This window comes from Emydura macquarii, unplaced genomic scaffold (assembly GCF_026122565.2).
Source record: "Emydura macquarii macquarii isolate MOO-44397 ecotype Brisbane River unplaced genomic scaffold, CSIRO-AGI_Emac_v2 contig_2636, whole genome shotgun sequence".
Lineage (NCBI taxonomy): Eukaryota > Metazoa > Chordata > Testudines > Chelidae > Emydura > Emydura macquarii.
This window is the reverse complement of record NW_027132773.1, coordinates 5,750,792-5,775,102: the sequence shown is the minus strand read 5'-3', so window position 1 is coordinate 5,775,102 and position 24,311 is coordinate 5,750,792. Positions and strand designations below refer to the sequence as shown.

The 24,311-nt window shown below is 41.3% G+C and overlaps 1 protein-coding gene across 3 annotated transcripts in view; it reads left to right on the top strand.

Moving 5' to 3' along the window:
- The first annotated feature begins 1,404 nt into the window (after positions 1-1,404).
- TBC1D30 (TBC1 domain family member 30) overlaps positions 1,405-24,311 on the top strand; it is a 91,624-nt gene continuing 68,717 nt past the window's right edge. The window contains exons 1-2 of one of the 3 annotated variants that reach the window (XM_067564094.1): positions 1,405-2,346; positions 7,755-7,919. In XM_067564094.1, the coding sequence (XP_067420195.1) occupies positions 1,545-2,346; positions 7,755-7,919 (967 nt within the window). In that variant the 5' untranslated portion in view covers positions 1,405-1,544. The remainder of the gene's footprint in view (positions 2,347-7,754; positions 7,920-24,311) is intronic. The other 2 variants (XM_067564095.1, XM_067564096.1) reach the window with 2 other exon arrangements.

Genomic DNA, 24,311 nt, shown 5'->3' with positions numbered 1-24,311 from the left:
CTACACCAACATTACAAACAACCCATTGAAGGAAGTCATTGACAAAAAAATCCTATTGACTTCAATGGGAGCTGGTGTAGGTTCAAAGACTAAGGGCATATCTATGTGTAGAAATCTAACAGCATAATTATCCTGGTATCCCAGTATACCAGGATAATTATACCATTATAAGTATAGCAGTATAATTCCTCTTGTGGACATTTATTTCAAAATAACCAGAACTATTGTAGTATAAATATATTGGTATACTTATGTCAGTAAATTTCCCCTTATCTGGTCTGCCTTTCAGATAACTGACACACTGAGAAGTACACGAGAGATTCAGCAATGCACATTACAGTGAAGAGGTAACAAAAGTGGGAGACATCTTAATAAAGAAACCCTTATTAACCATTTGATATGGATAGACAGAACTCACAGATGATGTCTGTGACAGGCAACTCTTAGGACATTTTGGGTTGCTGCACACTATATTGTAATTTATACATTAAAAAGAACATACAAACCATTTAGAAGAATACTATATAAAGTGGGTGCTGTTGTGAATAACTAAGGCAAATGTGCTTTGGGTGATCCCTAGTCACAGAACATGGTTTCTTGAATTGTTTTCTATTACTGTGTTAGGCTTGGGATAGGTTGGCTCCCAATGGCTCCCTCCAGGGACAACTACACAGTAAAACAGGTCATTTCCAACAAATTTTGTTTTCTTTTGAAAATAAATTTGCCATGGTAACTGTGAAAAACAATTGCCTGGATACATGACTAGGCAGAGTTGAGGACTGGATGATATTCAGGTGCAGTCTGTGAGACTGCAGCTTCTGAACTGAGAAAATTATACAGGAGCCTAGCCAAGAAATATACTACACAGAGAATTTTGAAAGTGAATTTGTTAGCGCTGAACTGAAGTCCAGTGTAGCAGAGCAGAGCTCCTGAAAAGAATCACAATTGCTATTATAACAAAACTAAATATTGTTGTTATTATGTTCATAAAGCCAACATCATCTGTGCAGCTGGCTACTGCTGGGAAAGGGAAAGAGGGAGTCATGAACATGGCTTGCTGCTCCCCTCTTATGTGGCTCAGGTACTGTCGCACAAATGTATACACTTGGCAGGCTGTTCAAAGAAGAAAGGAAATCATGTGCTGTGTTGTCATATATCAATGGCGAAAAGATCAAAGGAACAATTGCTTCGTTCTAATATTGAACAATGAACTGTATTAGACTAAAGAAAACAGTGTACTCTCTAACACTCCTTACTCACTCTGCAGTTTTTCACCAACCAGGTCATTCCTGGGAGAATCTAGCTGCACAGCCAGTAGGGGAAGTTAGTGTGGTTTTTCTCCTGGTGCTTCAGTGCTGCGTTTTTCCCCATCAGGCCCCAAATAACATTTCGCTGGGCCCAGGGCAAACCCATAACATAACTCCCATCCTATGCCATACAGCTATATACATAGATACAAACGTACTCTCTCACCAGGTTTATATAAATAACATTTCCTCAAGCTCAAATATCCATAATTTAGTCTGCATGTTTTTCTGACGGTGATGGGCTTGTGGCCCGGACCCTGGGAAAGTTCCCCAGCAGGGCAGCGTTCTTGGTGGTCCGGATTCCTACCCCTCTGCAGCAGGTGCAGCGTCCCAGGAGGTGATTCCTGCAGCAGGTGCAAGACCCAGACGCGGTGCCAGGGTGGCTCTTACCACGCTGTGTGGGGGAGGGGAGTATTGCGCCAGGCCGGCTGCTCCTGCAGGCAGAGAAGCTCATGTCAGGTAGAGAGTCTCCCCTACTGCCCGATGCAGAATAGGCTCAACCCGGAACTCGGCCCGACGGCCGGACGCTCGGACGCCGGGACGCCGGAGCTGCTGCTGCTGCGGCGAGCCGCGCTGCATGGCCCGCAGGAAGCCGGGGCGCGGGGCAAGGCTGTGCCCGGCCGGGGTCGCGCGGACCGGCCCTGGGGGATGGAACTGCTGGAGATAGACCTGGAGGGCGGGAGCTCCTGGGAACCCGCAGCAGGAGCGGGCGGCCCCGGCCCGCAGCCCCCGGCCGCTAGGGGCAGGGGCTGCAGCAGCGCGGACAGCCTGGCCGAGGAGGAGGAAGAGGAAGACGAGGAGGCTCCCACGGGCAGGTCCGGCCGCACCTCGTCGCTGGTGAGCGGCCTCCTGACCGAGCTGTACAGCTGCGGGGGCCGGGCGCGGCACCAGGACAGCGTGGACAGCTCCACCGAAGCGTCCGCCGGCTCCGACGTCTTCCCCGGGGGCAGGGGCAGCAGCAGCGCCGAGTCCCGCTTCCTTCAGGAGCTCCAGCAGCGGCCGAGCCAGCGGCACCAGATCGAGTATCTGGGCCAGAAAGGTAAAGGAGGGAGCCCAGCCACCCCACCGGCACTGGCAGTATCCTGCCCTGACCCCCATCTCCTATTGCCCGTCCACCCCATTGGCACCGGAGGTGTCCTTTCCTTCACCCACACCTCATCCCTGCCCATTGGTACTGGGGGTATCGGGGAGTATCCTACCTTGCACCCCAAACTCATCCCTGCAAACAGAATAAAGTCTAGACCAGTAATACGGATACATAGCCCTATTAAAGCAGCAGTTTCGCAAAGCTGAAAACAACTATGTCAGCTGGGATGGAGGATTTAATCAGAAAAAGGTGAACGATCATTGAGAATCATTTGAGAAAACCTTACTAGATGCTCCAAAAGCCACACGCCCACAACTGAGGAAGAAGGTTGTGCTGTTTTTTGTTTTGTTTTGTTTTGTTTTTTTGTTTTTAGTCTGTTTTAAAGGAGAAATGAAAGTACCTCTAAAATTTTTACTTTTAAAGTAACAAATGAAAGAAAGGGGAAATTGATAATAATAGATATACATCAGAACTTAGGAATTGTAGAAAGGGACACAAGGAAAAATCTATCACCAGCAGAATTAAGGACAATAAGAAGGAGTTCTTAAAATATATTAGGGACAAAAAGAACTTTGAGACTAGTATTGGTCCATTATTAGATGGAAATGATAGAATTATAAAAAATAATACAGAACAGGCAAGTGTTCAGTAAATATTTGTGTTCTGTATTTGGAGAAAACACAGATGATATAGTCTCATCATATGGTGATAATACTGTTTTGGTTTTGCTTGTGTCTCTGGAGGATGTTAAACAGAAGCTACTAAAAATTAGACATTTTTAAATCAACAAGTCCAGATGACTTTACTCCTTGGGGAATTCTGCACCAAAAAATTAAAAAGTCTGCACACAATATAGTAAAATTCTGCATAGTTTGTCAAAATAACACAATATAACCATGCCAGTTTCAATTATTTTGGTATTTATTTCACAGTATCTGTCAGCAAGTATGTCTGTAACAATACAGACAAAAATGATTCAGGAAATGTTTTTTGAGAAATATATTTCTTACAAGGCATATTAATACAGAACTTTGAGTAATAATTCATTTAAATTACAATAGAGAAACATATTTCCTGCACCCCTCAGAAGCAGTGCAAAGGCTTGGGGTAGCCAGCGGTAAAAGGAGCTGCGGGAGAGGAAAGTAATTGCTGGGAAGGAGTCTGAGAGTGAACCTGGAGGATTGTTGGGTCTGGATGGGAGAAGTATGGAAAAGGTTTGTTTTTTGGGGGGGAGAGAGGGATTATGAGGGAGTTGGGAAGCCTCCCCAATGCAGACCCTGTCTGACCCTTAGCCTCTTGCATTCAGGCAGGCACATCTGCCCCTGTCCCCATGTGGCCCTGCAGCCCCACTCAGTCAGCCCTCTCCCTGTCCCCATGTCCCTGCACCCCCACCCAGCTATTCCCATCCCTATGTGTCCCTGCACTTGTCTCATCTCCTTCCCCATGTGGCCTTGTACCCCCACTCCCATTCAGCCCCGGCTCAGTGCTGTTATCCACTAGCTCCTGTGCCCCCACCCCAGTCTGTCCCCCAACTAGCTCTTCTGAATTCCAGTCTATGTAACCCCCCAGCAGCCCTTTGTGCTCTGCTCTGTCTGTCCTGCCCCATATCCCATGCCTCCTCACCTGGCCACATGGGCAGGGCACTGTGAGGAAAGCAGCATCTCTTCCTCTCTCTTCCTAGCCGGCTGCCCTCTCTTCTGGAGCCACAGAAGCCCCCTGGTGAGTGAAAGGTGTAATTGCAGCGCCTCCCCAGCAGACTGTATTTTCTGCAGGGGGGAAAAAAAAATCTACAGGGGTCATGAATTCTACAAATGCGCAGTAGTACAGAATTCCCCCTGGAGTATAACTTGACTTTTACGTCTAAGACCTTTAAAAGATCTGGCTGAGGAATTCACTGGACTATTAATGCTGATTTTCAGTAAGACTGAGTATTGTAGAAGTTATAGAAGATTGGAAGAAAATTAACGTTATGCCATATTTTAAAAAGGGTAAACAGGATGATCCTGGTAATTATAGGTCTGTCAGCCTGATGTCAATCCTGCGCAAGATAATGGAGCGACTTATACAGGTCTTGATTTATAAAGAATTAAAGGGGAGTAATGTAGTTAATGCAAATCAGCATGGGTTTATGGAAAATAGATCCTGTCAGACTAACTTGATTATTACTTGACATTTTGATTTAAAAAACTAGAACAATATAAAAATAACATGGTACACATTAAATGGATTAAAAAGTGGCTAACTTATAGGTCTTAAAATGTGATTGTAAATGGGGAATCATCATCAATTGGATGTGTTTCTATTGGGATCCCACAGGGATCAGTTCTTGGCCCTCCACTATTTAACATTTTTTTTATTAGTGACCTGGAAAAAAACATAAAATCATCACTGATAAATTTTGCAGAAGACATGAAAATTGGGGGAGTGGTAAATAATGACGAGGACATGTAATTGATTCAGAGTGATCTGAATCACTTGGTAAACTGGGTGCAAGCGAACACTATGTGATTCAATACAGCTAATTGTAAATGTATACATCTTGCAACAAAGAATGTAGGCCACATCTATAGGATTGGGGACTTTATCCCAGGAAGCAGTGTCTCTGAAAAAGATTCGGGGGTTGTGGTGGAAAATAGGTTGAACATGAGCTCCTAGTGTGATGCTGTAGCCAAAATAGCTAATGTGATCCTGGGATGCATACAGGGGAATCCTGAGTAGAAGTAGAGAGGTTATTTCACCTCTGTATTTGACCCTGGTGTGACTGCTGCTGGAATACTGTGTCAGTTCTGTTGTCCACTAGTTCAAGAAGGATGTTGATAAATTGGAGAGGGTTCAGAGAAGAGCCATGAGAATGGTTAAAGGATTAGAAAACCTGCCTCATAGCAATATACTCAATGGACTCAATCTATTTAGCTTTAGGGGTATAGTACTACTCTAGCTAGCTAGCTTATAGTACCTCTGTTGGGAACAAATATTTAATAATGGGCTCTTCAGTCTAGCAGAGAAAAGTATAACATGATCCAATGGCTGGAGGTTGAAGCTAGATAAATTCAGAATGGGAAATAAGGTGTGAATTTTTAACAGTGAGGGTAATTAACCATTGGAACTATTGCCTAAGGGTCATGGTGGACTCTCCATCCCTGACCATTTTAAAATCAAGATTGGATGTTTTTCTGAAAAACATGCGCCAGGAATTAGTTTGGGGAAGTTCTATGGCCAGTGTTATACAGGAGGTCAGATTAGATGATCATAATGGTCTCTTCTGGCCTGGGAATCTATGAATCCCTGTTCCACTGGTATGGGGAGTATCCTGCCCCACCACTCCATCAGCACCAAGAATACCCTATCTTGCCCCCAACATCATCCCTGAATGCCTTCCCCACTGGCACTGGGCGTATCCTGTCCTGCACTCTACCCTCATCCCTGTCCAACCACCTCAACAGCACAGGGGTTACATTCCTCCAAAAATATCCACTCTTGCACATGGAGTATTAACCTATTCTATCTATTGTCTCCTAATCGCTTTTCTATTCACTATACCTGATCTGCGTCAAACTCTTCCTTGTACACAGGCATAGTGATTACATCACTCAAATCCTTCACGTTTGCTTATGGATGACACCTTCTTTTATCCTGCTTCCTTTCCCTGCACTTCCATCTTCTCCTCCCTATTGTCCTGGAGTTACTTCTCCACCCACCTCTTCATCTTCTCTGCCTGCACAAGGTTTACTCTTTTTTCTTTTGTCTGCTCAAAAATTCTCTCTCCAGCCTTCCCCCATCTTTGCATAAACAAACCAGAGCTGGTTCTGCTACTGTGTATTGCATCCTTCCCATCTACAGAGCTGTTTCTCCTCTCCCAGAAACTGCCCCATCCTCCACCTGTACAGCTCCTGGGAAAAGTGGGTGGGGGTAACCAGGAGTTTGTCATAATATTCAGTACTTGAATGGTGATGATGTCAGGTGCAGCATGAGCAAAATGGTCCATTATCTTTAGTTAACGCTTGTTCATATTTTTCTGAAATCTGTCACAAAAAACATGGGTTCCAGATTTTTTTCTTTGTGAAATTATCTAAATGTCAAATAGTGACCAGCTGTCACTTGTTCCTGAAAGATTTTTTGGCCTTAATGATTGGGGCTGCCAGATAGAGGGCACCTTAAGGAAACAGGTTTTGTGAATTTATTTAGCTCTGTGTGACCTTACGCGCAATTTCTATAGTGTTAAACTAGTGAAGCATAATAACTCTGTAAACTTGGTCATGCATTACACATTTTATGTTATTAAAGGTAGTCAATATTTGGGTCATTTTTTTATTTCTGATGTACTGAGGCTTTTGCAGTTGACATGTTAGCTTATATGCAAATAAATTGAGTCTGAAAGGAAAAAACAATTTTTTAAATGGAAAAAGTAAATAAGGCCGTTACACCATTTGACTTACCCTTTGAAAAACTTGAAGCCAGCCAACAGCAAAATGAACCTATTCAAGAACATTAATGAAAACTAAGCAACCGTGACACTAGATATTAAGAAAAGGATATTGCTTACAACTAGTATCCTTTGACCAGATAAAGACTATACAAACACCTCTTTTCTCCTGAGGTTAAATCAATCTTGTTGGCAGAGGAAAAAATAAAGTGAAACCTGCCAATTTCTTCAAATAGTCTAAACAGCTTTCTGCTTTTGTATCTGGTCTCTTAAAGCAGTATTACTCCATCCAATGTTACGGATGAAAACCACAGTCTTCCTCAGTCTCTAGTGGAAACTTGCAGTTTCAATATGATTAGTTCAGTCTAGAATACGTTTAATGAACCAAAACTTGTCAGGATTGGCATGAATGTAACTGTAACTTAGTGAACATCTCTGATATACAGGAAAGAATAAAATCTAGCTCACTCCCTTTGCTGATTCTACATGTAACCAGAATAAAAAAATAAAGTCCATGAACCTGATTCTGAATACACACGGGGATCAGAGCTACGAATAAGAAAGTTCCAGTTTTTCACACAGTTTTCAGAGAGAACCATATTTTAAGGCATACATGTAATAGCAGCATAACTAGTAGGTATTTTTAGCTATATCTGTCACAATAAGCACAAATTTATAAAATAGGAAAATGGAAATTCTGCCCTTATACAATGTGTGCAAGTTAATTATTGACTTTGGCCTTGCTCCTGAAAGCACTTACGTATGTGAGTAGCCCCATCCAATAAAGCTACTCTCTTTAATAAAGCTATATGTATAAATGTCTGCAGGACTGGGTCCTTTGAGTGGCTGCTGTAGCAATTACCGTAGGTGACACTGTGAACTCAAGTCGTGTGTTTCAGTCTGGACTGTAATAATTTTGTGTTCTGCTTATTGACAGATGCTGATGAACTGACAGCTATAGTACAAGAACTGAATTACAGAATTTGTGTTCAGTCAGCAAAGTTGCTTCGTCATCTGAAGCAGAAAGACAGGCTTTTGCATAAAGTGCAGAAGAACTGTGATATTGTCACAGCATGTTTGCAGGCAGTCTCCCAGAAACGCCGTAAGTACTGTTTTGTGTACACACTGTTTTGTGTACGTGTGCATTAGTTGTTGGTAGTTCACTTAATTAATATGGGTGGTATTTTGATTAAGCCCTTGAGTTTGATAGTATAAAACTTCTAAACCAGTTCTAAAATCAAGAGGCTGGTTAATGCTATTAGATCCATATGACTGGCTCCCACTGAAGTTTATGGGAGTTGCATGTGAATGAGTTAAAAAGAATTGGTCCAAATAATTGATAAGATATGCTATAATAATCTAAAATGTGTGTGTGAAGAAGTTGTGTATCTCACAGAGTTCTCTCTGTAATGTTTTTTCAACTTCAGCATAGGGGAAATGTGTTGATTCTGCTTGCTGTGTTTATTATTAAACTTTTGTATGGCTGGGGTTGAGATAGTAAGTGCCATTATTTTCTCTTCATTAGGAACTGTGTATTGTATATCTGTTTTACATTCCAGAGTAGTAGTAGTAGTATGCAGTTTCTTTATTAAGTGGATTCAGAACTATAGGTATTATTAGGAAGCTTGCATTCCAACATCTGTCATTTGTGCTAGGGTTTCAGAATAGGAGTTGTGGGGAGGAAGAGAAATGTTGCTGTCTGAATATTAATTTTTTCTCTGACTAAACAGAATATTTTTGTATTTGACTTTTGATCATTGTTGAAGACACTAAGCTGCTTTCAGTAGGTTTCTGGTATAGTGACACTCTAAAATGTCATATCTAAAAGCTTATCATAGCTTTAGAAATGATATATGAAAATTACCTAACATTCTGTCTTATTTTTTCATTAACACGCAGCGTGACAGGTACAGTAAATGTTCAGGTAAAGTAAATTTAAGCATGACCACTTCATAAACATGCCTGCAGCAGCTTTGAGGTGCATGTAAAAGGTTTATTTTAAAAACTTACTGTAGTGGCATATGCTAATGTGGTGTAAGTAAGGGTTTGTCTGTTTCTATTGTAAAATTCAGTCATTGAGTGTTTACAAATGCTGATGTGTGTTAGGTGAAATTTGGCAAACAAGTTCTCAGTCGACATATACTACCTAAAATACATGTTCTTCCTCTCCTCTCCCCTTTTTCCCCAGAAAAAATCTTTAAGGCCTCAATTCTGCAAATGCTTAAACACAAACATAACTTTAATCATGTGAGTAGTGTCAAGATTGGGCCCTAAACTCTGGTGGTGAAATCTTGGCCACAGTGAAGTCAATGGCAAAACTCCTATTGACTTTACTAGATCCAGGATTTCACCTTGCATGTAAAAACTGTAAATCTGAATTTTAGATATTTTTTCATTCATACTATTTGAAAGTGGCACCTTTTGTTTGAAAGAAACCCAATGAGCTACCCCCGAGAAAGCAATTTAAGTTTTGAAATGTGCAGTTATTGTTTAGCAGCTGTGTGCATGTTTGAAGTCAGGTTATTGGCATGCAGTGCTTCTTTTTAATTTAGGCTTTTGTATTAAGTGAAAGTTATTTAACATTGAGACAGGGCCCTTTCCCTCCTCCCCCCCCCCCCCCATGTGGGGGCCTTCCTTCTAGATACACAAAAATCAGGAAGTTCAAATGTGTGTATCCCAAAGCAACTTGTAATATAGCCATCTTGTGTGTTTAGGACGTGATCCAAAGCCCACTGAAGTTAGTGAAAAAATTTCTGTTGGCTTTAATGAACTCTTGATCAGGCCCACACAATGTTAATTTTTATGCCTTAATGTAAAAATACTAATACCATATATGTACAGAGTGTCAGAATTACATTTGCTTTGGGAATATAACTTTGAAAGTTCTGATATTTGTGCAGAGCCCCACATGGAGGCGGGGAAGGGTACACTTTACCAGGGCCAGGAGGCCCTGGGGGGCCCGGCCCAGGCTGCAGCCCCCAATACGATGAGGAAAAACATTTTCATGGCTCATGGGGTTGTATGTATGTGTTGGAGGGGGCCCATGTTATAAGTTTGTACTGGGCCCGAAAAAATTATGCTTGGGCCCTGCATTTGTGCATCTAAAATCTCAGAAATAGATTTTACACAATGGCTCCTTATCTGGTGTACAAAGTTTCATACCATATTTATGCCCTACTTAAAAAAAATACTACACACCAACAGCACTGAAACTTGCATCTAAAGCTAAGACTCCAGTTTTAACTTGCCTATAATGTTGAGTTATTACAGTGGCCCTCTTCCACAAATAATAGACCAAATACAAACAAGTACTGTGGTGAAATAGTTAATGGTGGTGATTCTACCTCAACTCTGAGCTTTGTTTTTGTGATATAATTCAGTCTCTTAACTAAACACGGTAAATCAAATTAATCCCTTATTCAACTCCACATAATCAGTGGAGTTACATGACAGGGACAAATTTGGCCCATTACTTTGTGGCTAAACATACGATATATTAGTTTATTCCTCTGCAGTGAATAAACTGGCAAAACCATTTTCACTGATAATTTAAATTCTAAGTGATAACATAAGAGTTTTTAAAATTTAAAACATTTATTATACCATTTAGATAACTAATCATGGATCAAATACTGAGCTGGATTCACTCTCAGGCTTCTGCTGCAATTCATTACCTACTTGAAGTATGGTCTTCTGGCAGGTTTAGAGGCCCATGACTGGCGTTTACTTACTCCAGGACCACCAAGAATCCAATACAATACTCATCATAGTAACTTCTTTGGTAGTAAAAAGAACTAATTGCACAGGTGTGGAGGAATGAACTGTCACCATGCATGTTGCAACAGTGGATTCTAACAGATTGCAGTTCATATACTCAGACATTTTGCATGTTGATATAAACATTTGTCATTGGTAGTTGAAATGCATTTGTAAAATGAAATGCATTTTGATCACAAGTAGACACTGCTATAGAACAGTGGTTCTCAACCTTTCCAGTTCAGACAGTGGATAAATGCTAAGAACAGTAGACCATGTTGGAGTTTTAATTTGAAATAATTAGAAGTTGACTACCTTTAGTTCAATGGAACCTACTGTTTTAAACAAATGTTGAGATGTAAGTCTGTGGTTTAGAATGTCAGTGGTCTCCTGATGCCAGGTATTTTTTCCAAGAAGACACTTATCTGTAATTTAGTAACTTTATCATATTTATTTGGTATAGTAAGAATGAAATAATGCTGATGCATTTTTAGATATTCATTAGGATGAACTACTCCAGGTCTACATTTGGTGTGTGCACAAAAGTGCTCTAAGCAAATAGAGTGCTTGCTTAATGCACAACAAATACTATATTTATATCAATAAGGGACTGAAGAATAGAATTCTATAAAGAATAAATTAAAGAGCATGTGTCTGTCACATGGTAGAAAAGGAAATTGCTTAATATATTGGCAGTTCTCATTCAGAGAATGTATAAGGGTGATACCTTTTTTTCTCTGAGATTGCACAAACATTTTGGTTGATTTGCTTGACAGTACATTTGTTACCTATTAAATTTCCTTTCTGAGTTGCAAAAGCGTAAACCTGAGTTTCTTGAAAACACAAATTTTAACCCCATATTTTTGTTTTTGAAAAGATATTTGTGACTTAATTTTATTTCCATTTAACTTTTATTTGTAAATAAAAGATTAGTCATCCATCAGTTTGATTGCCACCCATTTCATTTGGTTTGCTAATAGAGATGTTTAAAACTAAAATTATAGCATAAACTGGATTGAAATTTGTCAGAGGAGTGAGTAGTAACAGTTTCTTGTATTTTCCCCCTTAAAGCAGTATACTTTTTTTAGCAGAACAATATGCATGAAATTTCCTTTGTGTGAATATTTTTGAGACTTTGGAATAAAATGATTCATGCAGTTACAAACCTGTCTTTTGATATGTTTAAAAATATATTAAATATATTCTATTGTAATGCCTTTTTAGAAACTTAAAAATAAACTATTCTATCAATGTTGCAAACATTGTTTTCCTGCAGAGTTCCATTAAAGACACAATAAATGTATTGGTTTTTCACGTTTTTTTTCCCCTCCTCCTGATTTCCTATCCAGCCTTCTCTAAGTGATGGTATTGAACTGCTGAGCCAGCAGGGGGAGCTAGAATATTTTATTTCATGCAGAAGTGGAGATTTAAAGATGGCACTCTTTCTTTGGTTTTGTTTTGTTTTATCCCCAATTACAGTGGTGGCTATATTGTCCCTTTCTTTCTTTCTTTCTCTGATGTAGAAATTACTTGCAATATGGTATTTCTTAACAGATTGGGCTGAAATATATGATCAGACAAGAACCTCACTGATAAATATTAGGCAAAGATTGACATTCTTAATTGAATTCACAGAGAGTGTATATGGCTCCAGAAATAAGGTATAAAACAGATATAAAAGGAGTAGAAAAATGTATAGCTGACACTGGTGAATTCACACCCCTCCCCCCCCAATCCCACCACTTGTTCTCAGTCCCAGTCTCTCCCAGCTTCTTATGCAGTGTTTGTGTTTCCCTCAGCGGCTCCCTGTCTCCTTCCTCATACCTCCCCTTCTTAGTCTCCCTGTCCAGTCAATCCCAGTCTCCACCTTCTAACTCCCAATCACAGTTTCTTTCCCCCATCACAGTTTTACTAAGCTGCATGTCCTAATCTACTCTTTTCCTATTTTCCCTGTTCTGGCTCATGTCTTCTCTGCATTGAGTCAGACAGATTTCTCCTCCCTGTGTATCAGTAGGGAGGTCATAAAGAGCAGCGGAGAGACAAGCTCTCTGCTCTCAGTTCTGACGTCTGGCATCAACCCATCCTGGGAAAGCCTGGCTTTACCCTACCGTCCTGGCTTGGAGTCTGCTGTGTTAGAAGCCTTTGAGGGGGTGGGGGAAAAAATCTGTTTTCACTTGCTTAGTAGAAAGTTCTTTGAGTTCAGCAGCTAAAATCTGTGAAGTGTTCATCCTCACTGAGCATGCTTCATCCCCCACCGTTCCTAGTGCTGACTGGGTTGTGTGTGTTCTGTACAGCTACTGACTGATTCAGACGTTCTGGATTGCAGTGACTGAACGTCTCAAACTATATGGATGTGCAATGGTTTTTTCATCTGCTGACTTGCAGTATGGGTAATCTCATTGAGCTTGACTTAAACAGATATAAAGCCACGTCTATTGGAATCATCTTAGTGTATTATGGGTTGTAGGAAACATTCAATACCACTGGTAGAGAAAAGGATTGTCTATGGTGCCTGTTTTCCGCTATTAAATTATCTCTCAAATATACATTTATCTCCCTATTATACATTCCCTTAGGACTTAAGAAAATGGCAACTACAACTTCCAAGGGGACATTCACATAGGTGCCTGGGTGGGTGACAATAATAGCACTCTTTGCTTCCACTGAAGTCTCTGGGACTTGGTGCCTTGCAGGATTGGATTCTAAATTGCATAAGTATTGAAATGGGGGTTGATTTTGGTTTTTAAAAGGCACATCAGCTTAAAAAGGACAATTCTATATGGGTTTTTTTAAAAATCTACATTTACTATAAAAGAGAGGGAAACTTTTTTCTTTCCCAATTTTGTTTACCTTTTAGACATACCACCCGAGGAAAGAAAAACACTTAAAAAATAAATATTTGTCAAATTAATAGATTTATAGAGACGCACACAAACTATCCTAAAAGAACTTTATTAAGATTACAAAATGTCAAGCACTTAATTATGAAATGCCAGGATTAAGGCTGTTTGTGCAACCTTAATTCAGCTTCCTTGTGCATATGCATTATGATACAGTCTTTAATTACACGATCATATACTATTTCTTTCCACAGGCCCATGCCTCATTCAGTGCACAGAGCAGACATTTAACAAGCAGCTATTCAATATTTTGTTTTCTTCTCATTGTTCAGCAAGGTCCCAGGCTTTGTTTACTACACAACATTCAAACTTGCTCAGCATATGAGCTTTTCTATGGCATTCATCACGCTAGTATCGGAGTGTTTTATAAACATGAATGAATTTATCTTCACAACACTCTTGTGAAGTGAACAGATGGTACTGTCTCCATTTTACAGGTAGGAGATGAGGCACAGAGAGATTAAGGTCAAAAGTTTCCACTAATTTTGGGTGCCCAGTTTGAGACACTTAATACTGGATTTTTTTCAGTGCACTTAGCATTATATAATACAAAGCACAGCTCCCATTTCCTTCCTTTCTCTGTGAGGAGGAACTCACTGACTGTTGCTCCCAGTGCAGATTGGGTTTACAAGAAACCTGGGTCTCCATTGTGGTATCACATTCACTTAAATACGTTCTTGCTTCTTTCTTCAATTAATATTTCAGACTTAAGAGGAATTTCTGTATTAGAAAACTAAGATAATGATGTCTTTGTCTTGCTGTTTCCTCTACAAAGGTGAGGTAGTTTCTTTGAGTTTGAAAGTTGTTACTTCCTGCATCTCAAAACTAAAGTTTAATCTCCATTTTATAAGTTTAACAACACGCATTGCTGTGTAACTCTTCTTTAGATATCCAAGAGTGTGAAGCAGATCATTAAATTTTGAAAAAAAACCACAAAAAAACAGTCACTGTCTAGGGGTTTGGTTAATGGACTTAAAATGAATACACATAGTTCTGATGTGTAAAATAAAGTGAATTCTGTACAGTAACTTTTTACAGAAAAAAAAATTGAACTATTCCAAAACATTCTCTCTTCTGATGCAATTAGAGTAGAATGTTTAGTGGTTATAGAAACTGATTTCTGAAGTATCTTCAAATGATTGAGTTGGTTAAGAGTGTCTGACCTTTCCCTCTCAATCCATTTGTATTTCTCTATTCAGTTAAATTACTATTACCTGCACTTCAAGCGTAATATGAATTTCATATCTTAGATACTGTGTCCTTTAAAAATACAGACATAATTAATGTTGAAAGTGCTTGGTTCTCTTCCTTAATGGCTGGGTATTAACTTAATTCTTTTTGATCTTCTGTCCTGCATGTGGGTCTGTGAATAATGGGGAATAGAAAGAATCATACACCTCACATACAGTATTGATCATATTTAGTTGCTTTGTTATTTGACCAGTATTGGTGAGGGGCTATCAGCATTGCTGTCTATTACTCTCTCCCCCTCTTGAGGGTCTAATTGCTCAGGGGAAGCAAGCCCATAAGGCCCCATGGACAGTGTCAGTATCGCTGCCCGGGGTTTGCGAGGCGGTATGGCCCCACGGCCAGAGTCACCAGTGTCGCCCGATTCTGGGGGACAGTGGGGCTGTTGGCCCATTTGGAAAGTGAGGCACCACCTAGGAGCATGTGGTGCCCGGGGTAGGGGGCCTCAGGCCTTCCCTGCTCTTCTGAACCCCACCCCAGGGCTCTAATGGTGGCAAGGGTACTTGCCACCAAGGTCAGTGGGGATCCTCCTGCTACCCACAGACTCTTCCCGCAGGTCAGGGCTATCCCCCTTCCTATCCCATCTCCTCCGATGGTGGTTCGTCAGTTGCTCAGGCCTCTTCAACATGTACAGACTTCAGGCAGGCTGTTGCAGGTTCAGGGGATTTTCCTGGGTCCACCGGGTCTCTTATCTTCCTGGTTCCATGGTGAGAGCCTCCAGCAGACTCCTTTCTCCTCAGCAGTCAGCTCCGAATGAGCTGGACTGCTCCCTTTTATTGAGACAGGAGTTGGAGCATACCCAGCATGGTCTAAGGGGTGGGACTTCCTCTGCCCATAATGCAGGTCAGCTCCCTTGTCTCTAGTGTGGGATAGGCACACCCTATCACAAGGATCGCTGTCTGTTTGTAATAAAAAATGAAAATTGAATGTTGTTACACTCCTATGTTTTTAATTAGTCTCTCTCAGCCCGGGAAAGGGGTCCATGGAAATTTATATTTAAGCAGATCTAGTGGCCCCAAACACATTGCACATGGCAACTGTAAGTTGCACTGGCCTATGGACTGCAGTTCTGCTTCCTGTAGCTGAGTTGGGGATGGTAGATTTCATCTTCAGACCCAAGCCTTGTACGGGGTCCAAAACCGGATGTGGATGAAATGAATGTAATTGTGTATGTGCAAGATATTTAATGCAGCTAAAGTAACACCCAATGTTATCTAGCATGGGAGCGAGTACTAAATTGTGCAGTAGTTAAAATAGTAAGGAAAAAACATTGGAAAAGAGACAACTACTATAACAAGCACAGTATTGTAAAATAAAATGCCATTGGAGTATTATCTTTCCTCAAGCAGCAGCTACAGCCATCAGGAAATTTGAAAGCAAGTTTTGTTAACCAGGTCTATTGCCGTTAGAGCCTGGCTACTGGGATGAAAAGCAAGCTTTGTATATATATTCCTTTGACACCAGACAGAAGGTAGTTGAAACACAGAATAGATATTATGGTGAGACTCTAGCCTCGGGGACCATGAACAGCTCTCTTAAACCATTACTCCCTGCACAACAGTTCATGGAGAAGTGTTGCAGTGAACAGCTGTTTGTTATATTTATAACACTTGACAACATAAATTATTCTGGGAATGCAAAATATCTCTGTTAGTGGGTGAGGGGTGAAAAAAAGAAGAGTGAACATTATTAAAAGTCTAGAAGGAGGTATAAAATACTGAGCAACAAGAAGGCCACTTGGGGGAAATGATAAAATATAAAACTCTTCATGACCAACAATTTTTGTTCATAAACTCATAGACTTTAAGGTCAGAAGGAACCATTGTGATCATCTAGTCTGACCTTCTGCACAATGCAGGCCACAGAACCTCACCCACCCACTCCTGTAATAGACCCTTAACCTATGACTTAGTTGTTGAAGTCCTCAAATCATGGTTTAAAGACTTCAAGGTACAGAGAATTCACCAGCAAGTGACCCATGCTGCAGAGGAAGGTGAAAAACCCCAGGGCCTCTGCCAGACTGCCCTGGGGGAAAATTCCTTCCCGATCCCAAATATGGTGATCAGTTAAACCCTGAGCATGTGTGCAAGACTCACCAGCTAGACACTCGGGAAAGAATTCTCTGTAGTAACTCAGAACCCACCCCATCTAACACCCCACTTGTCTCAAGTACAACTCCCTGACTGGCAAACAGTGGTAAATCACCATCACCTCTCCTAGGGGATATCCCTGTAAAAATGTTCTTCTATTGTTTCAGGATAACATTCCCATCAATGGTGCTATAATGTGTGCACATTGCCTGGGACATGTACTTTGTGTGCAGTTGAGGTTGACAGTTAATCCTATGGGTTTATTTTGTTCTGACTTTTGATCCTCTGGTAAATGGCAGTATTGCTAAATCCAGTGGGGAAAGTACCACATCTGATTCCTCTGTGTCATCTTTCTAGACTTGCCTGTTGCTAGCCTTTTTGAGCAGACTGATGTAGTTATATAACACAGCCTGACTGGCTCATTCAGAACATCCACTGGCTATCCATTCTTCTGCGATCTACTGCTTTCTTTTTAAAGGAATCAATAGTGATAGAAACTCATTTTGACAACTTGTCCAACCTCTCACACTTAGTTACAAACTAATGAAATTCTGTTGTTGGGCAACAGCGGACCTGGAACTCTTCTGAGATAGATCACTTTGGGCTCCAGATCTTATTTTTATTTCTTAACTATCAAGGTTTTTTGTGCTTTTGGAGCTAAAAAAGAAATACTTTACTCTTTCCATCTGTCTAGCCAAAAAGGAAAAGGCACAAATGTATGCTTTGCCTAGGTCATTCATGTGAGGCCTAAAACATTTCCTGTGGTCTCGGTACTTGCCAAGGTGGTGCTAAACACAAAAGGTGTCAGAAACCAGTGACTAGAGCTGTGTGGGAACCAGATTTTTTTTTCTTTTTTTTTTTTGTGGAGGAGGAGGGTGAAGTTTTGCCATTTCAAAATTTCTTCCATTCTGTTTTTAGAAAACATTCCATTTTTAGAAATTTCCTGCAAAACAGAATTGTGAAAAAAATCTGGTTTGGGTCAAGTGAAATGTTTTTGTTTTGGCAAAATATGAAATGTTTCGTTCTGATTCTGACTTTTTAAATTTGACATTTTATAATATACTTTTTTTTTTTTTTTTAAATAGTCATTTCGAAATGGAAAATCAAAAAGTTCTGAAAAAGGTCAAAATGGAATGCATTGACATTATCGAACCACTTTTTAAAATTTTTATTTAGAAACTATTTTTTGTCAAAGGTGACATGTTTCTGCAAAATGTTTCACTTGTGACAAATCAGCATTTTACAATGAAAAAATAGTTCCCTTGGAAAATTTAGGACCAGCTCTGTCAGTAGCCTTCCTGTGAGTAAAGAGCCAGCCCCGTCTGCGGCGCATTTCCAGGAGCCTCTTCGGCTGTACCACTGCAGCTGTGCCGTTGTAAGGTCTTCCGTGTAACCATTCTATGCCAACGGGAGAGAGGTCTCCCGTCACGATAAATAAAACACCCCCAATGCGTGGTGGTAGCTATGTCGGAGGGAGAGCTGTACACACTGGCGCTTTTGTTGGTGAAACTTAACATTGCTCATGGGTGGGGGGGTTTTTTTTTTTTTTTTTTTTTACACCCTTGACCAACAAAAGTTTTGCCAACAAAAGTGCTAGTGTAGACAAAAGAGTACATCTACTTTGCAAAAACAAACACACAAAGAAGTGTCAGCAAGTCTCATAGCTGAGATGTGCAGACTCAGGCTTGTGTGGCATGTGCTGTGGTGGTAAAAATAGCAGTGTAAATATTCCCACTCAAGCTGGAGCTTGGGCTCTGAGACCCACACCTCTTTCTGGGTTTCAGAGACTCAGCCCCTGTCCATAGTGCAAGCCTGAGTCTGTAGACCCTGGTGCTGAGACTTGTTGCTGTGGTGTTTGGGTGGGGTTCCTTTCTCTCTTTCCAGTTTATGCGTACACCAAGTAGCTCTGCACCGGGACTTCCTGGCTGGTTCAGGTTGCTGAGGAACCAAGTTTTGCTTCTTGAGCCGGCTGTGCTCCAGCTGCCTGTTTCAGGCTGTGGAGGACCCTGGTACTCTCCTGTGCAAGTGCTCCTTTCAACCTCCCCTTGGGCTGCCCCCATGTCCTGCTTCCTTTTGTAAGCCCAACTCCGCCTGCTCCAGTGACTCTCCTCCAAATTTCTTAGGGTACGTCTATACACACAGAGAAACCCGCGGCTGGCCTGTGCCCGCTGGCTCAGGCTCCCGGGGCTGAGGCTGTTTCACTGCTGTGTAGACTGAGGCTGCAGCGCAAGCTCTGGGGCCTTTCCACCTCGCAGTGTGCTAGAGCCTGGGCTGCAGCCTGAGAGCCTGGAAATCTACATGGCAGTTAAACAGCCCCTTAGTCTGAATCAGCTGGCAATGACCACCTGTGCGTGTCTAATTGCTATGTACATACCCTTAGACCCTGGAATCTCTCCTACTTCAATCTCTGCTACAGGTACCCCCTGTTTCTGCTCCTTAGAACCAACTTAACAAATATCACCCTACCAACCCCTTCATCACCACAGGCCTACATAAAACCCATGCAAAGTGTAGACTTGCACAGGAGTGTAATATGGGACTTCTGTTGGGTTCTGCAGCTGAGGGGGACTGGACAGCATACTCCTCAGAGCCCCATTTCTCCTACACCATGATCCCTGGCCCTCTGCTAAAGCCTCAGTCCACCCTGTCTTAAAGTGCACGTTGGGCTACTGCCTCAGTAACCTTCAGCTATAGCCCTACTTGCCGTTACCACAAAGCTGTGCTCCTCACATGACTTATGTCCTGCCCAGAGATCTGCTTCCCCAGGAAAGTTTCCTGGATGTGCTTTAATTTCTAATTAGAATGTGTTCACTAGTTTTACCTAATTTGAAGAATAAACTGTTTCTGTTTAATAGAAGAATACTGCCTGTTACGTCGCTCAGCACCCTACTTGTTGCCATTGGACATAAAATATGTGCAGGACCTCATCTATTCTGAGATTCTATGGCTGTACAATTCATACTTTGCTGCAAACCTGTGTTATAGGCCATGTCTACATTAGCACTTATGCCGGCAAAACTTTTGTCGCTCAGGGGTGTGAAAACTGCCCCACCCCCCCCAAGCAACAAGTTTTGCTGCCATAAGCACTTGTATGTAAACAGTGCTATGTTGGTGGGAGGCACTGTCCCGCCGACATAGCTGATTTTATTATGTCGGCGGGAGAGCTTTCTTGTCAACATAACATGGCTATACAAGCACTCTTACAGTAGCACAGTTGTAAGTAGTGTAAACTAGCCCCAGAGTCAAATATTTCTTTGTAGTCCTTTAAAAAGTTAAACAAATGTAAGTCATTGCAAAGCTGTCTTCATGAGTCTGCAGACAGCCCAAAATAATAGCTCTGGGAGGTGCAAATTACTCTATTCATGTCAATGGGTTGTTAACTGTCGACCCTAGAGATGACTTTTAAATTTCAATTTTCCAGTGCTGATCACTTTAGCAGAAACATCCAGCTTCTGTGCTTCTACACAATCTCAAATTGCCTCAATCTCCTCAGGTGCTAAAGGCATTAGCTATCCCATACCCAGCTGTCACAATTTCTAGTATGCAGAACATCTGCAGTGCTCTTATGCATGATACAAAAGTTGGCTGGCTATCAAAAGTGGAATGTGGATACAGAGTAAAATAAATGGTATATAACAAAATAAATAAGAGACTGTGGCACTGTCTGGAATATGTGATCATTTATAGTATTATTGATATGAATATTGCAAAATTACAAAGAATCTTACAAAATATGCTATGTCAGGTACCATTGGAAAGGTTATAATTTGCTAAGTATAATAATATTGTTTATATGTATGTATCAGTTTTGTGTTATGAGTTCTAAATATGTATGGCATATTTGTATTTCAAACTTGTGCTGTGTTTCTGGGTGACACCCCCAGACCGGATGGTAGCAGCACTAAGCCTACTTAATGGCCCATCAAGCGAACTCAAATGTACAATGAATCTAGTGAAAGATTCACGAATCCAGAGGCTACACCTTATGAGTCACCAGACATGTAGGAACATGCCTGTGGACAGGGGACTCTGAGGCTTTTCCATGCCAGGTGCTCTGTGGCTGTGTTTGGGACAAAGGAAGTACACCAAGCCTCAGGGCAGAAACTATAAAATGTGGCTGCACCATTCCTGCTTCCAACCTCTGGATCAACTCATTTACAACTGAAGCTGTGAAACAAAGGACTGGATGTACACCAGAGGAATTGTACAAGCCTGCAAACTTCACAATTTTGCTGAGAATCTGATATATATGGATTTTGAAGTCATTTGTATATGTCTGATTGCTTTGACCATTTAACATCTCTCTACTTGTTTGTTTCTTTCCTTTTATTATAATCCTTTAGTTTTAGTTACTAAAGGATTGGCTGGCAGCGTGGTATTTTGGGGAGATCCAAACTCTATATTAATCTGGTAATGTGGCTCACCATTTGGGGATCAGGAGAACATTTTGGTGAGGGAATAGAGTTTAAATAACTTACATCTTTACTGGTCTTAGTTGCTGATTGGAAACCAGAGACTTAAATGCAGTAAAGGGGGCTGTGTATTTCTTGTTGTAGCTTCTTGATAATCAGTGTGGGAAATCAGGAGCACTGTTTGTGACTGGTCGGGTAATCTATTTTCAGTGTTACACACCAGTTCTGGGAGGGGAGACTCTGCTCTTCTTTTGCAGGCTGCCCTGATCTTAGCATTTTCAAGTGAGCTACCCTAGGCATGGACGGGTTATAGAGACTACAGTGTTTACTGTGTATTTGAATATATAATTAAATAAAACCCTCTAGAATCTGGTATGTTTTTACTGCAGAATCTAGTCCCAACTTGTTGTGGAGTACCCAGGTCATTCAGCGTATGTAAGTTTGGAATTCCTGGATCTCTGCCAAATTTATATCCTTGATCTTTTGGGACTGGCTGTCATTAACATTATTTTCTTTGACAGTCTGTTCATTACTATGGTAACACTGAAATGGTAGATTCAATTCTATTTTATCTATTCACTTTCTATCTTAGAGACACATTTGTGGAATTATCACTCACGGTTTGACTGTTTACCTTCTGTTCCAGATTCCTCCTCCTGAACATGTTATTGGGCACTGGTACAAGCTGGTGGTTGACTTCAGATTTTTTTTTATGATTATTCATCTGTTGCATGTGAATAATATATTTGCTGTGAAACATATACGTGAATGTGACTTTGATAAACTGATATACTGGATGTAGTACTTGCTATATGGAATATTTGTGTTAATATTTTAAGGTAGCAGACTATTGCCAGCATTTGGTTCAAATACTATTTGTCCCGATTGGTTAGTTAGCCAGATGAGGGGAGGCCTAACACTCAGCTCGATGGCCCATTTCAGACTCTCTTGATTCATCATTTGGTGCAGCAGGCCCAGAGATTCCTCTGCCTGCAGTACCAAATGGTACTCTCAAGGAGAGAGAGAACCAAGTAAAGTTAGGGTTAGGATTTAAGGTTAGAGTTATTGGAGGGAGGGAGTGATGGCTGGCTGAGATACCTTTGCTGTCACAATACTACTGCTCAGGCTCCTCTGCCTGCTGCACCACATGGGCGCTGTCAAGGGGAAGTTGTTGGTATGAAATTGATAAAATAAACAAACCGAATAAGAGTGGCTTAGATGCCTTAACAATGAAATATATGTTTAGTTGCAATATCCTACAAAATTGCTACATGTTGAGTGTTAGAGACTGTTCCTGCCCATCCCATCACCTGCCAGATAGGCCTACATAAGCAACAAAATGTTAGCTATTGGTTGAGCAAAGGGAGGCCCTACACGCAACTCAATGGCATTTCTCTTTATGTAACAATAATTTTGAAAACCATATTCGATCAATTCTAAAATTTCAGGGAATGTTCTATGTAGTGTTAGTCCTAGGATATTAGAGAGACAAGGTGGGTGAGAGTCCAATAAAAGATGTTCCAACTTCCGTTGGTGAGAGACAAGCTTTCGCGCTTACACAGAGCTCTCTTCAGGTCTGGGAAATGTACTAAGAGTGTCACAGCTAAATAAAGGTGGAACAGTTTGCTTAGCATAAGTAGTTAACACGTGTCAAGGAAGCATTCAAAGTGAAGTGGCCTGTTAAGACACCTCCCATCATAAGGAGGAAAGGAAAGGGGGACAGGAAAGCAGCTGGAGGCGGGTTGTTCGTGGGTTACAGATTGTTGTAATAGGACATAAGTCCAGTGTCTCTGTTCATAAGAACGGCCATATTGGGTCAGACCAATGGGTCCATCTAGCCCAGCTTCTTGTCTTCTGACAGTGGCCAATGCTAGGTGCTTCAGAGGGAATGAATAGAACAAGTAATTATCAAGTGATCCATCCCGTCAGCCATTCCCAACCTCTGGCAAACAGCAATCCCTACCCCTCCTGGCTAATAGGCATTGATGGACCTATCCTCTCTGAACTTATCTAGTTCTTTTTTGAGCCCGTTGGCCTTCACAACATCCTCTGGCAAGGTGTTCCACAGGTTGGTTGTCCATGATTTTTCATGTCTAGCAAAGTTATGAATTTAAGCTCCCAGGTTCGTCTTTTGAAAGTGTTATGCAGGTTTCCTCTGAGGATGAGAACTGAGAGGTCAGATACAGAATGATTTCTGTGTGAAACGTGTTCATCCACAGGCGATGTGGTGTTTCTGTCTTTTATCCTTTTCCTTTGTGAGTTCATTCGAGAACCTAGTGATTGTCTGTCTGATTTCACCTACATAATTGCGCTAAATGCCCTAATAGCACTGGATGAAGTATACCACATGTTGTGATAGGGATGTGTAGAACCCAAGGATCTTGAAAGGTGTGTTGTGGAGGTGTTGATCACTGTAGCAGTGGGGGCACATCTGCAGGTTTTGCATCTTGTTCTGGTGGGGTCTAGTGCTGCTTTGAGTTGGTGTGCCCTGGTCTGTGGAGAGCTTGCTTCTGATGACAATCTTGGAGAGGTTGGGGGATTGTTTGAAAGCCAGAAGGGGGGGGGGTTCAGGAAAGATTTCTTTGAGTGTGATCCCCATTGAGTATGCATTGTAGTTGTTTGATGATTCCCTGTATACGTTCCATTGTGGGGTGGTAGGTGACAACTAGGGGTGTGCAGTCAGAGTGGGTTTTATTTCTGTACTGAAGTAGGTTCTCTTGGGGTATTTCGGGGGCTTGTTCCATGATGTGATCTGCTTCTCTGGTGGAATATCCTTGTTTGGTGAAGGCAGTTTTGAGTGTGTTAAGGTGTATGTCCCCCACAACACACCTTTCAAGATCCATGTGTCCTACACATGCCTATCACAACATGTTGTGTACCTCATACAGTGCACTAACTGCCCCAATAACAACTATGTGGGTGAAACCAGACAATCACTAGGCTCTTGAATGAACTCACAAAGGAAAAGGATAAAAGACAGAAACACCACATCACCTATGGGTGAACACTTTTCACACAGCGATCATTCTGTACCTGACCTCTAAGTCCTCATCCTCAAAGGAAACCTGCACAACACTTTCAAAAGATG